The sequence below is a fragment of the Molossus molossus genome, unplaced genomic scaffold, assembly GCF_014108415.1.
Source record: "Molossus molossus isolate mMolMol1 unplaced genomic scaffold, mMolMol1.p scaffold_m16_p_11, whole genome shotgun sequence".
NCBI classification, from domain to species: domain Eukaryota; kingdom Metazoa; phylum Chordata; class Mammalia; order Chiroptera; family Molossidae; genus Molossus; species Molossus molossus.
This window is the reverse complement of record NW_023425346.1, coordinates 83,962,366-83,976,117: the sequence shown is the minus strand read 5'-3', so window position 1 is coordinate 83,976,117 and position 13,752 is coordinate 83,962,366. Positions and strand designations below refer to the sequence as shown.

The 13,752-nt window shown below is 42.0% G+C and overlaps 1 protein-coding gene across 3 annotated transcripts in view; it reads right to left on the bottom strand.

Annotated features, from left to right (window-relative positions):
* The window catches only part of UNC80 (unc-80 homolog, NALCN channel complex subunit), a 217,818-nt gene that overhangs the window by 12,495 nt on the left and 191,571 nt on the right, over nucleotides 1–13,752 (bottom strand). For 2 of the 3 annotated variants that reach the window (XM_036254642.1, XM_036254641.1), the window contains 6 exons: nucleotides 13,340–13,546; nucleotides 9,967–10,151; nucleotides 9,227–9,392; nucleotides 7,211–7,390; nucleotides 3,920–4,058; nucleotides 1,412–1,468 (listed from right to left, as the gene is read on the bottom strand). In XM_036254642.1, coding sequence (XP_036110535.1) covers nucleotides 1,412–1,468; nucleotides 3,920–4,058; nucleotides 7,211–7,390; nucleotides 9,227–9,392; nucleotides 9,967–10,151; nucleotides 13,340–13,546 — 934 coding nt within the window. The remainder of the gene's footprint in view (nucleotides 1–1,411; nucleotides 1,469–3,919; nucleotides 4,059–7,210; nucleotides 7,391–9,226; nucleotides 9,393–9,966; nucleotides 10,152–13,339; nucleotides 13,547–13,752) is intronic. The other variant, XM_036254643.1, reaches the window with a different exon arrangement.

Below are 13,752 nucleotides of genomic sequence, written 5' to 3'. Positions count from 1 at the left end.
TGGCCTAATTAGAAAAGCCCTCCAACAAAGTTGGCCAAGTGGAAGGCTAATTCAACACTTTCTTCTCTCAGGAGGCCACTGAAATTGTCTTCTAATCAAGGTTCTTTTGTCTGATGAGTAATATTAAGCATTTAACAAATGCATTTTTGGAAAGCAGTGGTCACGGTGCTAGAGTTTGTTCTGATCTCTTCAAACGCTGAGAACAATGAAGGAAAACCATCTTGGGGGCTGTTTTGTTCTTCCTCATCCCTAAAGCTCCTGATAGGGGAATTAAGTCTGCTCTGTGGCAGGTCCACATTTACCACCAATAAGAGGCTAATCTGTCAAGGCAAGGGCTTGCAAACACAAATGAATGTCATGAATTATGGGTCCAGCAGGGAGGAAAAAGATACACCTAATGATGAATGAAATTTCTCATTTTCAATTATAGAAGAAAATGTGAAATCTGAACAAGATACAAAGAAAACAAAGGACAACCTGTCACAGGAACGGCCTCTCAACATTTCCTCATCTTTGTGATAAAGCAATAAACACGGGTAGATTGTATTCACTCAATAATGCGGACCTGAAAGGGAATGTTTTCTCTTGAGATGGAACAAGGACACTTGTAGAATGAACAAGAAGCATTTCCCTTAATGAGGATTAGTTGAGAGGTGTGGATCAACAGCACAAGATTAGGAATGTTTGACGTGGTATATCTGAGTGTTAAAGGTGCAGTCCCCCTTTCTGAAGCTTTAAACCAATAGGCAATACTTTACGTTGTTTGTACCATAAGACTTCTCTTACTTACCAAGAAATGATTGTTTCTGCTATTTCCTGGCAAGTTCTGGAGTCATCTTTGTGCTGGGACAGATATTCTTTACATAAGTGTTGTTTGAACAAGCTACTGTAATAGCCTGTCACACGGCATGCATCCAAGAGAGGGAATTACGTAAGTTGTATTTACATTGCTGCTCGTAGAAGAACATCTTCTCATTTTCTTACCATCCATGGTATTAGCTAAAAGACCTGTCTTGATTTAATAAGGGTGTTCCTGATGGTGGGGAGTTGTATTAACTGGCTTCTGAACCTTTCTTAAGGAATATCAGTGTGGGAGGGAGGGAATGATTTGATGGGATACATTTAACATTTGGTATATCAAACACTTTGATGTCCATGGGACAAACCCTAACAGAATTGCACAGATTTTTCATTTTAGTAAGTTTTTTAGGCCATTTGTGATTGAGCTCTGAAGCTAAAAATTACGGAGGCTACACCTTTGACTTCCAGGCTTGTGTGTTCATGAGCAACGAAGGGCAAGAAATGGAAATAGATACCAAGACGGGCGAGAGGAGACGGAGAGACAGGAGAGACAGGGAACGGCTAGTTTCCCAGCACAGACACCAATTGACAGGTAGCATTGACACTGTACCTAGAGAGGCTGCCCTCGGCGGCCAGGCCCTGGGAGTCATCGAGGACATTAGGTTCACTGCAGGAGGGGTAGGGAGATGAAGCATTTAGGGAAAGAAAATGCAAACAAATAAAAGAAAAAGGAAAAAAAAGGCATGCAATTTTCTTCCAAGAACCAAAAATAAATTTAACAAAACAAGGAAGGAGAAGACAGTCAACCATTTCACCTTGTGCTGGGTTTGTCAAGACATAGGACTCAAGGCAATGGGGGAGGAGGGACTTTGGATGAATACGACTCTCAGAGGAGTGATCTGTTCATTGGTCAAGAGTTGGGACTTAAAAATGAGCTCCAAATAAAAACACGAGCTCTGAAACGCATTGCAGAATGAATCTGTACAAGATGAGACTATCATTTCTTCAGTAACCACTTGGCTAGGTGGTTATTATTTTTAACCTGTCTTATGTACATGATGCTTCACTGACCAGGACCCTTCTTCTTTCTTGTGTATTGTGACATTATCACCCAGAAACCACTTACCATAAACTGCCACAACCAAACTCTTGGAAGTGATGCCATTAAGAAAAGCAAAGAAAGAACCCAACTTCCGCTGCTAATTTTGCAATGAAAATGCAAGTGAACAAGTGGAAGAAAGGTAACCCTGGCAAATCCACACAGAACTCCATTTACCTCCTTACTGCATCCTCTAGAGACTGAATTGTAAATGGCAAAAGAAGAAACCTGTCAGGCTGATGAAAGAATAGTTAAATAGTTTATTGATTTATTTGATGCAGCTGATTTGGGGATTTGTGAACAGAAACTGTGTCATACTTTATCTTTCCTTCACTGCCTAGCACTGAGCTTATAAGCATGCATGAGGCACTCAATAAATACTTGTTCAACCATTTAGAAAACTGGAACACTGGAGTGCCTGCCTCCAAAGAGTCGTTTAACTAAGCTAGTACATTGCAAAAATAGCTTCTGTGCCCAGAAAGTGGCCCTCTCTCCCTAATGCACATAGACATTATCACCTGCACTAGCCTTTCAAAACATGACTCAAGCTCAAAGGGTTTAATTATATTATTTGGCTGGATTTTTACTATTTCTCTAATATAATAAATTTTCTCCCTGGAAATAAGTTAACCCCTTTTTGGCTATGTACAGGGGAAATTTATAGCCTGGTTATTTCAGGTAAATAACAACACTACTCCTTCCCCCCATTTTAAACTCCTATAATTCCCTTTTTAAATAAAACTTTTAGATAGTTTTATTTTATTCTTGATGGAACCTTGCACATTGCTAACAATAAAAAAATATTGATAGTTATCAATAGTAACTGCTTACATGACTTCATATGATTTTTTTTTTTTAGGACATTTTATAGTTTGGCTCTGATTTTATTCACATATTTTATTATGACTTCCTTTTCAAAGGTAAATTACCAAATAGTAAGTAAAACCATCTCTTACAATGATAGTAACTGATATATAATTGATTTTTGTAATAATTAAATAGTACATTAAATACTGCTTTCTTTACAAGTATACAATTTAGTTATTAATCATCTTTCATCATTTTCCCTTATGTTTTGATATTCTCCAACATTAGGCTTTATTTAACAAATTTTATTTCATCTGTTTAGTTCCTGAACTATTTGTATCCACTAAAGGATCTGGATGCAGGATAATTATTTTTGCATATAAACTGATTTTATCTGAACATCAAAATGTGCACTGATTTTTATTATTTTTCATGTCTAAACTATACCACATCAAATCTATGGGTATTAAAAGGAAAAAACTACCAGAAAAACCATGAGGCCAATTCTGTGAAGGAATTTAGTTCCTCAAGTAAAAATATCATTGGCTCTCAAATAGGTAATGTTTTCACTCTTATGTCAGATTATATATATAATCTGTTTTTAATGTATGTTCTTAGGAAGCAGAGAACACCAAACACAATGTTTTAAAGGGTTTGGACATGGAATCACAGGACTAAAGATAGAGAAGTTACTTAATGATCACTTTAGCCAACCTCCTCATTTCACAGAGCAGAAAACTGCGGGCTCTTGTTAAATGACCTGCCCAAGGTCACACGTAGTATGACCTTTTCTGCTCGGTTAAGCATCACTACCTCCAACTACATACTGATGACATACCAGAAGTTTATACTTTATAAATATACCAAGCTACTCCTATATACGTGCCAGGTACTCATTATTAGCTTAGCTAATTATATATCTGAAATATGAGAATGTCTTTGGAAAGAAGACCATATATCTATTTATGGAAAAATTTTCAGGAGAAACAGTGCTTGGATCAGACATTGAGACCCCTTCTACTGGCCTGGCTTAAAAACTCTCTGCTAATTGTTGCCTGTACAACCCTAGTTGAAAAGTCCTTCATTGAATAGTCTATTTAAAAACACGGATTGTTTGCTTCCCTTTCAGCCTTTTCAGAAAAACAGGAGTGAATTTTCAGAATTTCTACTTTTCCCCCGAATGCAGAGGGTAAGATATCTATGGCTCTTTACCTTTGGCTGGGCAACATGCCCACCTCAGCCTGAGGTGCGGACATGCTGGAGACGTGGCTGGAGAACCTCCTCCGTCCAATGGCACTCAGGAGGTAAGCTTCCTGTTCACTTACCACACTGGGCATGCTTACAGAGTCATCTGAGGGGGAAAGAGACAGGAGTGTCATAAAACTGTGGCACTGATCAGAAAACCCAAAGCAAATTTGTAAGTGGGTTCCATCCTTGGTTTGCATACAACCTTACGGCAATCTCTAAAGCTAAGTGATCATCTGTTCCTTTGTACAGATTAAAGACTAAAACCTTTGCCCTGGCCAGTTTGGCTCAGCGGTTGGAGCATTGGCCTGCGGACCAGAGAGTCCCAGGTTCGGTTCCCGCTAGGGGCACGTACCAAAGGAAAAAAAAAAAAAAGACTAAGACCTTTGGGTCGTAAGAAACATTTGCCCTGTTTGTTTAAAAACTGAGACTTGAACAGCTTAGCCTCCAGAGTTACTGAACATTGTCCACCTTGAAAAAGGAAGTAGAAGTGAAAGTGATGGCTTCCTTTATTTTGGTGAGGAAGACAGCTACAATAAAATGACATAAAAGTTTGTTCATCTTTTAAAAAAAAGGACTTTGGGTTTTTAGTTTTTATTCTGTACAAAGGGACGAGTGACCATTCTTCATATCTGCACATCTCCCACTCTTGAGCAGCCTTTGTGAAATAAATGTAATCTTCCTGTCCATTTTTACAAGTAGATTATTTGTGAGAAAGTCAAGGGGCATATGCAAATGAAAGGTTTCAGAAAAGTTGCACTATAATTTTTTTTTAATATTTCAGGAGTAGTATGATAAGGGATTTTGTTATTGAAAGAGTCAGATACATTTCTTTAATATTCAAACACTACATTCAGTGATTTTTAGACTGCTAAGGGAAAGACTGTTTCATATTTTTTTTGGAAAAATATTTTTGAAAACCTAAAAGTTCATAAATAAATGCTCATTTTAACCTAAAATTCTAAGTTTTCAGTTTAATCTTGTTTTCTCCTTAAAAGCAGACATCAATGTATTCAAATCCATATGAAGGTTAACTTTAGCACAGTACTTGTGACAAAATGACCTCATTCTAAGTGAGCTAATGTTGTTTGTCACTGGACAGTAAACACATTTTGTTTAACAGAACTTCGGAGAACTTTGCTACCATCTAAGGTCAACTGACACCATTTATCTAAAATACCACAAGTGGTCATATTTCTAATGAAACTTATTTCAAACCAAGACAGTGAATATAAAAAGGACTAGAAATTTTAATTTGCTACATAATGACAGCTTGAAGTTGAGTTTTGCTATAGAACAGTATTTTCTTTTTAAGTACATGTACAGAGACACAAATGTGCCTTAAAAATCATAAAAAATGTGGTAGGGTAAGCAAGCTATTCAAAGGCCTATCCAGATCCCACTGATTTTTTTCCTCCTTATTCAAACTCATATATTACTTAACACTTATGCCCTTCATATTTGATTGGTGATTAATCATGTGCTGTCTTCCATTCTTCCATTCTAGCAAACATCATGTCCTGTGCAAGACCTCTAAGATCTTAGAGGGTAGAGAACATATCTTTCTCATATTTCCTTGTTCCGCATCTTGTTCCTGCTAGGTTTTAATACAGGTTTGATGATTAAGTGGAAAAACAATCTAATTCCAAGCAGTCAACCATCTAGCTTTCACACCCAATTGCATTTAAATGAATACACACCCATATCACAATCACACTACAACATATGCTAGCAACCCTGTTTTCATTGGGATGACTGTGATGTCTCAGAGCAGAATATTAGCAAAAAATTGCATACTCATCAGTGTATGTGTGTTGGCACATGGTCAATGAGATCTCTGTTTATGTTTTCTGTACTTCCCCCGCCTAGCTCCTTCCTATTGCTTAGGTCATCTACTTATTCATAAGGGTACCTGCAAAATATATTTAGTTCTTCTAAAATAGGTTGTATCATTTCCTATCATTAAAATAAAACTGCCAAGAGACAACTTCAAGCATTAAAGAAAAATAGATAACAGATATTACTTTAAGTTCTGAACTATTAATAGGACATAACAAATATTCCAACTGCTGTTCCTTATCTCTCTCATTTTGTTTTCTTGTGTGTGTGTAAGTGTGTGTGTGTGTGTGTTTCAAGGTTTCCCTAAGATGTTAGAGGTATTTCCTTGAGCAGTGATCAGGCTGCTTTAGAAACAAATATGTCTGTAGGTGCAGGGCAATATAATTATCACTTTGTTATCTGATTAACCGTGAGACTAAATTTGGTAACATTACTGATACGTGTTTTGACAAAAGCATTTATTTATTTCTCTCTCCTACACATCCCACTGTAGTAGGGTATTAAAATACTTTCATTCATCTTAGGTAATTAAAATTCTGTCCTCAGCTCCTATTTAATTTAGTTCAGAGTGGGGCTTTGTGTTGTTTGCTCGGAAAGGGCTGAGAGGAGATTTCTCTTCATTCTTAAGGCACTGACAGCACCCTGCGCTATAAATGTCATATCAGAGTGTGTTTAAAACAGACTCGAAAAATAATCAATGCAATTTAAAAAATTAAGTAACAGTGGTATTTGGTGGAAACTTTCACCTTTTACTTTTTAAAATCTACTCTTGCACACTTTGCTGTACATCTGAAACTGATACAGAATAATGTAAAATAAAAACAAAAAGAAAAAAAAAATACACCAAATCCTACTCCTACTAGGCTCCCTCATTACATCACACCAAATCTTAAGCATATGAGAAGCTCCTGGGCTGTTTCAGTCACTGGACACTCTTAACTCAAATGTGGACTGTGTTTCTTCAAGACAGCCTGCTGGTTCACGTTCTAGGCAGTGTAGCTGACTTGTCTCTTCTAAGTCCTGAACGTATGCATTGCTCACTTTTCCTTGTCCAGTGGGGTCCTGTAGGGGTCAGCCTTCTGAGCAAGATGGCCAAGAGAAAGGGGGATACGTGCTTCCCTCAGTTACTTAAACACAATTTAAATGAGAGCTAGTGGAAAATAAAAGCTCAAAGAAAATATTGACTTTTTGCTTGAATTCCTCCCAAATGATCAAGTCTATCAAGAAATGTATAGAAGGGCAGGCAGTAGGAATTATGGAATCAGCCACAGTGCCATTTTACATCCTTTTTGTAAAAATGACCAGGGGATCAGAACGGAAAAGGGTTGGAAAGGCAGAAATCCTCCCAAACCCTCGTTCTCATGGCCAAGCTATGTCACCTCACTGCCCCCACACCTGCCAGAGTCTGTGGTGACCTACTTTCCTCATCCTCCTCATCAGTCCGACTCAGGGTGTCCTGCGAAGCCTGCTGGGAGGGCTCACTGTCTTGCTCCCAGACAGTGCCGGTGCCCGTGTTGGAGCGGGACATGGTGGCCAGGCTCAGGCGGTACGCGGAGGTGGAGGTGCCCACGGTACTGATGGACGTCTTCCCTTGGTAGGCTAGGGGGTTGAGAGAGGAAAGGAAATCCATGGTGTGAGGATCTTGAAAACAAATGTTTGCTTCAAACTCCTCCCTGAGCACTTGTATTTTTAAAGAAAGGTCAGTTAAATAGTGTGTCCCAGATAAATAATCTTTAGGACAAAGTAGTAAATGGAAGTGAGCACGCTTTTTAAATCAAGAGAAAACAAGAATCGGCCACTGATATGCTTATAAACTGGATAGTTTCCTTGTGGGAGTGTGAAATTTCTAACATTATACAATGCTTTGACATTGCTTCCTCTCCCGTTGCTTTTCTATTTTATTTTCCACGGCTGGTAGAATGCAAATTAATTTTGACATGAATTGTAGCTTCCAACTTGGCAGATTTTACTGAGAAACACCTCACCGGACGCAAACATACAGAATATATAATTAAAACTATTCTCTTATTCTCCTTTTCTGGAAATTACAATTTATAAAATACCACCCAGGTTCTATGTCAGATTCTTTTATTATAAAGCAGAATATTTGAATGGCCCTGTGGAAATTTCACCCAGATAGTACTTGTCAAAATTTCTGTCTTTAACACTTTGCAAGCAACAATAAAAGGAAAAAGCCACACATGTAAGAATCTACTTATGGGTATTGACTGCCCTCTAATGGCAGATGATTTATTTTCCTTCCTCAGTAATCTGCTGTTAAACATTACTGTAAAAAGTAAACCATGTAATCCCAATGAAAATATTTTGAATAATGTAAAGAAAGTATCTCCTAGTTTGCAGTTATGATTCAACCCGCTCTCCCTTCAGTTTGTGAAAAGTTAAAGGCTTTATAATCCATCACACAGGTGTTGTCACTGCCAAGTAAGTTACTTATCCTCTCTTGAGTCTGTTTCCTCGTGCTATAGTTGGACTCGTGCTATAGGGCAGTCAATACCCATAAGTAGACTCTTACATGTGTGGTTTTTTCCTTTTATTGTTGCTTGCAAGTGTTAAAGACAGAAATTTTGACAAGTACCATCTTGGTGAAATTTCCACAGGGCCATTCAAATATTCTGCTTTATAATAAAAGAATCTGACATAGAACCTAGGAGGTATTTTATAAATTGTAATTTCCAGAAAAGGAGATTAAGAGAATAGTTTAAATTATATATTCTGTATGCAAATATTGCAGGTATTAGTGTGAATTAACTGAAATAACACCTATGAAATAACTGACCACATAATAGATGCTCAATGAATGGGACTCCCCCTCCTTCTTTTCAAAAAGAAAATGAAGGTAAGCATTTAAAAATGCTCCCCCCTCCCCAGTTAAACATTCAAGAAAGAGCTTAACTACTGACATGAAGATTGCAAACAATGTTTAGAAAAGGAGTAAAATTAAACTCAGATGATACCGCCTTGGTTTGTTTTGCTGTCGCCAATGACCACGGGGTCAAATCTACCAGTGTACCGAAATGGCAAACCCAGCCTGGTTCGGGACAGAGCGGTGAGCCGAACAGCAGCATTCCGTGCCAGCTGCCAGTGCCGTCAGCCAGGCAGAGGAACACCGTGCACTCACCCGAGCCGCTGTGAACGGCCTCCTTGAGGATCTGGAGCTCACTGTTGAACTCGGCGATGAGGGAGCTCACTCACCCGAGCCGCTGTGAACGGCCTCCTTGAGGATCTGGAGCTCACTGTTGAACTCGGCGATGAGGGAGCTCACTCACCCGAGCCGCTGTGAACGGCCTCCTTGAGGATCTTGAGCTCACTGTTGAACTCGGCGATGGGGGAGCTCACTCACCCGAGCCGCTGTGAACGGCCTCCTTGAGGATCTGGAGCTCACTGTTGAACTCGGCGATGGGGGAGCTCACTCACCCGAGCCGCTGTGAACGGCCTCCTTGAGGATCTTGAGCTCACTGTTGAACTCGGCGATGAGGGAGCTCTTGCACAGCGGCCGCGGAATGAAGCGCCGCTCCAGCTGGTCGGAGATGTGCTGCCGGGCAGACAGCTCCTCGTGATTCTCTGCCGGCTGCGCCAGGAGCTGAAAGGCAGGCGGACAGTCTCAGGCCTCGGTTTCCCCATCTGTGAAATGGGCTCGTGATTGGACCCAGTTCCCAGTGGGTTGTGAAGATTAAAGAAAGTAATCCGTATGGAGTTTTTAGAACGGTGTTTTATACAGGGAGTGCTTAATCAATACACCGCGTTGACTCCCTGCCCCAGGAAATCGGGCGTGAAAAGAATCAAAGGGGGGAAAGAAAGTAAAATGAAACCGAAGAGTGAGGCTCTCAGAGAAGACCATGCTTTAACTATCCCACCTTTCTCATGTTTACTTAAAATCAGATCTCAGTCATGCCTCTGAAGAAAGAACATTCTCCAGATCACGCCACCGGGTCCGTCTGTTTTGTTTTGTTTTGTTTTTTTTTGGTGAGGGGGGGTGTGTGAGTGTGGGAAAGCCACGTTAATAGACTGTGAAGATTCTAACGTAAAACTTGATCCTCCGGGATACACTTCTGGGCTGTGTTCGCACCAAGCACGGCAGGGACATTGCCGCCGCGATCCTGCCTTAGGCTGGAGGGCAGCACATGGGCTGGCCCTCCGAGCGGCGCACCGCGCACCTTGCACTGGATGAACGGGCGCAACAGCACGAAGATGGGTATTCGGGTCCGCACGATGAAGTCCAGGAAGTCCCACAGGGCCAGGCCGCCCACCTTCCGCAGGGCCATCTCCTTCACCTGGAGGCTCAGCCAGTACCACTGGCTTCCGAGCTGCCTCTCAAAGCAGACGAGAATCACCTTCAGCGCTGCACACCGGGAGGAGAGGAGAATGAGCCCCAGTCGAGCGGGAGGAGCCCCGCCCACGCCCACGCCCACGCCCAGCTGCCCACAGCCCCGCCCTGACACATCAGGACCTTCCTCAACTTCTGAACTCTCCCTGTCTCCAAAAACGTACACATACGCCTGAGCGAGAGTGTTCTCACGTGAAGACAAAACTTTGCAACGTAGATATGTTTTGATTCTGAATCGGAGAGCACACGTGTCTTTATTAGGTGTGTTTAAGTACTAGTTTTGAAATTGCACTGCAAAGCAGTTCATAGAATTGAAAGGGAAATGTGTTATAAGTATGATGTATAGCTAATACTTTTCTTTCCAAACGTTTTGTCTTAGAGGCTTTCTGGTAATACTAGCATATCACTCACACCCTAAACTAAAACATGGGTGTCTTAAAACATTTTTCTTTTGCCCTGGCCAATGCGGCTCAGTTGGTTGAGCATCATCCCATACACTGAGAGGTCACCAGTTCAATTTCCGGTCAGGGCACAAGCCTGGGTTATGGGCTCAGTCCCCAGTAGGGGGCGTGCAGGAGGCAGCCAATGGATGTTTCACACTCTTTCTAAAATCAACAAAAACATATTTAATAAAAATATTTTTCTTTTAGGCATAGAAATAATATATTCTTGTTATTAGAAGTAAAATCAAACCATGAAGAATCGTGCAAAGTTAAAAACAAAAAAGCCCTTCACCTTCTTGGGTCCCTTCCTGAACCCGCCCTGAACTGCTCCCCAGAGGTAAGCAGGAAGTGTGTTTGAGTAAAGCCTTGCAGATTAAAGAAAACTCCACCCTCCCCCTCTGCCTTCACCTTGTGCATCATGTTTGTTACTAAGCGCTGTTGGAGCTCTCTCACTACATGTGTCCTCCCAGGTTCTGGCAGCCCTGTCACAATCTACATTATTTTTTTCTTTTTCAGGAAACAGAATTCCCAAACAGGGTGCCAGGACCAATCAGAATGCTGTTCAGACATCAAGAATGGGTGGGAGCTTGGTCCCCCAGAGCCCTCCCTGCAGTCCGCTGTGTGCCGTCAAGGGAACTGGGGCGTCTTGATCATGACCCAAGGCCTGTCTCAGCAACTAAAAGATACACAAAAACCCAACTCTCCAAAGCCCTTAAGAGTCACACACACCTTTACCATCCATTTAGGGCATTAACCATGCCTTACAACACAGTGAGATGGGAGATTCTTTACCATCTCTTTCTTCCAAATCTCCCTTTTCATAGCAATCGCTCATCTCAGTTCCTCTCGCTCAGTTAAACGAAGGAACAAAGGGCAACGCTCCTCTCCCTACCCTGATCCTGGTGACATTTCTACTGCTCTGTGCCTGCTGGCCTTCTCTGGGGTTCTGCCTCTCTGCTTCCCACCTCACCTCCATCAGCCCAGCACGCAAACTGAATAGCAAGGGGCTGAAGAGCAGGAGCTCTGTTACTGGATGGCTTGGATCTGAAATTTGGATCTGCCGTTTATTAACTGTGTGACCTTAGGTAAGTTACTCACACTTTCTGGGCTGTAGCCTCTTTACTCTTAGAGTTGATGGGAGCATGCCATGTGATGATGATGTAGAGAGTAGAAAATGCTGCCGAGCACACAGTAATGCTCAAAATAGATGTAAAAATAAATTTATGTTATATGTTTGTATTGATTGTTTTGTTTAGAGCAGTGGTTCTCAACCTTTCTAGTGCCATGACCCCTTTAATACCATTCCTCATGTTGTGGTGACCCCCAACCATAAAATTATTTTCGTTGTTACTTCATAACTGTAATTTTGCTACTGTTGTGTCTTAAGTTGTGTCATTCGACCCCCAAAGGGGCCGCCACCCACAGGTTGAAAACCGCTGGTTTAGAGAGACAGAGGAATGGAGAAAGAGATAGAAATATCCACATGGATTGGCTGCCTCCTGCACGCCCCCTACTGGGGATCAAGCCCACAACCTCTCAATCCACTGAACCACACCGGCCAGGCAATATTTAAAATAGAGCTCCAGTAGCTTGGCTGAGTGACCAGGAGCTGCTTTTATTAAAAAGGCAGAAAGTAGAGAGAAGTAAAAATAGTCACTTAATTGTTTTCTCCTATCCATGACTTACCCATGAAGCCCTCTTTTCCCACAAGGCTCTGAATAATCCCAGACCTCACACAGGGCTTTGTCTCAGAGCCTAGAGTTTACTGGAAGCCTATATTCCCCTGCATCTGGCAGCCAAGCCCCACCTAGGTAGGTGCACATGCATCTTCCTTTTTCCTCTACTTTGTCATTCTCATTGTCAATCACATAATTTATAAATGCATCCTTTTACAGGTGTGTAGGTATTCATCTTCTCCTCTCCACTGAGACTGGCTTTGATGAATTGAAAAAGGTCAGGCAAGATTTTTTTCACCTTCCTCCTTTTGAGATTTGTCTGCTGGCATGTATGTTCCTTATTCTCAGTGCTGTGCCAAGAGAGGTCTTTCCCCTCAGCTTGGTGTATTCAGGGGCATGGAGTGGCTTTCCAGTGTTGCATGGGTCAGGACCAAGTTAAAGGCAGGGACAGGGTAATGGGAAAATAGGGGTGGAGGGGAAGGGATTGGCCAGCTTGTGGGAGAACAAGCTGACTGGCCTCACTGCAGTGCAGATCAAGGTGGAGATTTAAGACGACATTGTAAGGGAAGAGAAATAACTAGTATACTGCAAGGCCACACAGGGTGCAGACTGCCCAGCTCCAGGGGCTCCTTCACACAGATGACAGAACAATAACCCCAGGAGTTGTGCAGTGCAGTGTCCTTGTGCCCTGGACTGAGTAGGTCTGGTAACAGTTCCCGATGACACCCTCATTAGTGAGCTCATTCCTGGTCAGAGAGGAGGAATTCTCACTACTGTGCCTTCTTTACAGGCCCAGACACTCTTACAGAAATGACCCAGTGGTTTAGGCATCACGGATAGGAACGTACTTTGTTTTCTGGGATATGTTTATTCAAGGAAATTAAACTCTTTTGCAAGGATGATGCTTCTTATGTGTTCAAGTGGAGTCTTTAAATACTTTCTTGACTGAGGTCTTTTAAAATATTTTTTGAGTCAAAGTGGAGCATAACTAAGTACGTATGTATATTCATATACATACACATGCATACATACATCCCTGTGTATCTCCAGAGAGGGAAAGGAGGGAGAGGGAGAAAGTACCCACCCAGGTATGCTGCTTGGCTGGTGGACTCTGCCAGCCCTTCCCTGCGCAGGTCTTTCCCTGCGTCGCCCGGGGTGGAGCAGTGCGCGGGGGAGCTCTCCAGCATGAAGTTCTTGCTCCTGGACGTGCTGATGATGCGCGGAGGCAGGAGCACATTAATGACCGTCTGCAGTAACAGCTGCACCTCGGGCTGCTCCAGCCACGGGCTGTCTGAGGGGCCGAGTTCGGAAAAGGGAAAGAAAAGCAAGTCACAAGGTAGACTTTCCACACCAGACACAGAAAAACTCAGCTCTTTCCAATTCCAAACTAGAAGTTCAGGTGTGTCCCCACAAAGTACAGTTTCTCCTGGGGACAGTAACCGTGTTCCTGGCACTGTTTTCTCCATGGTCAGTGCCCAAGGACTTGTGTTCGTAGCC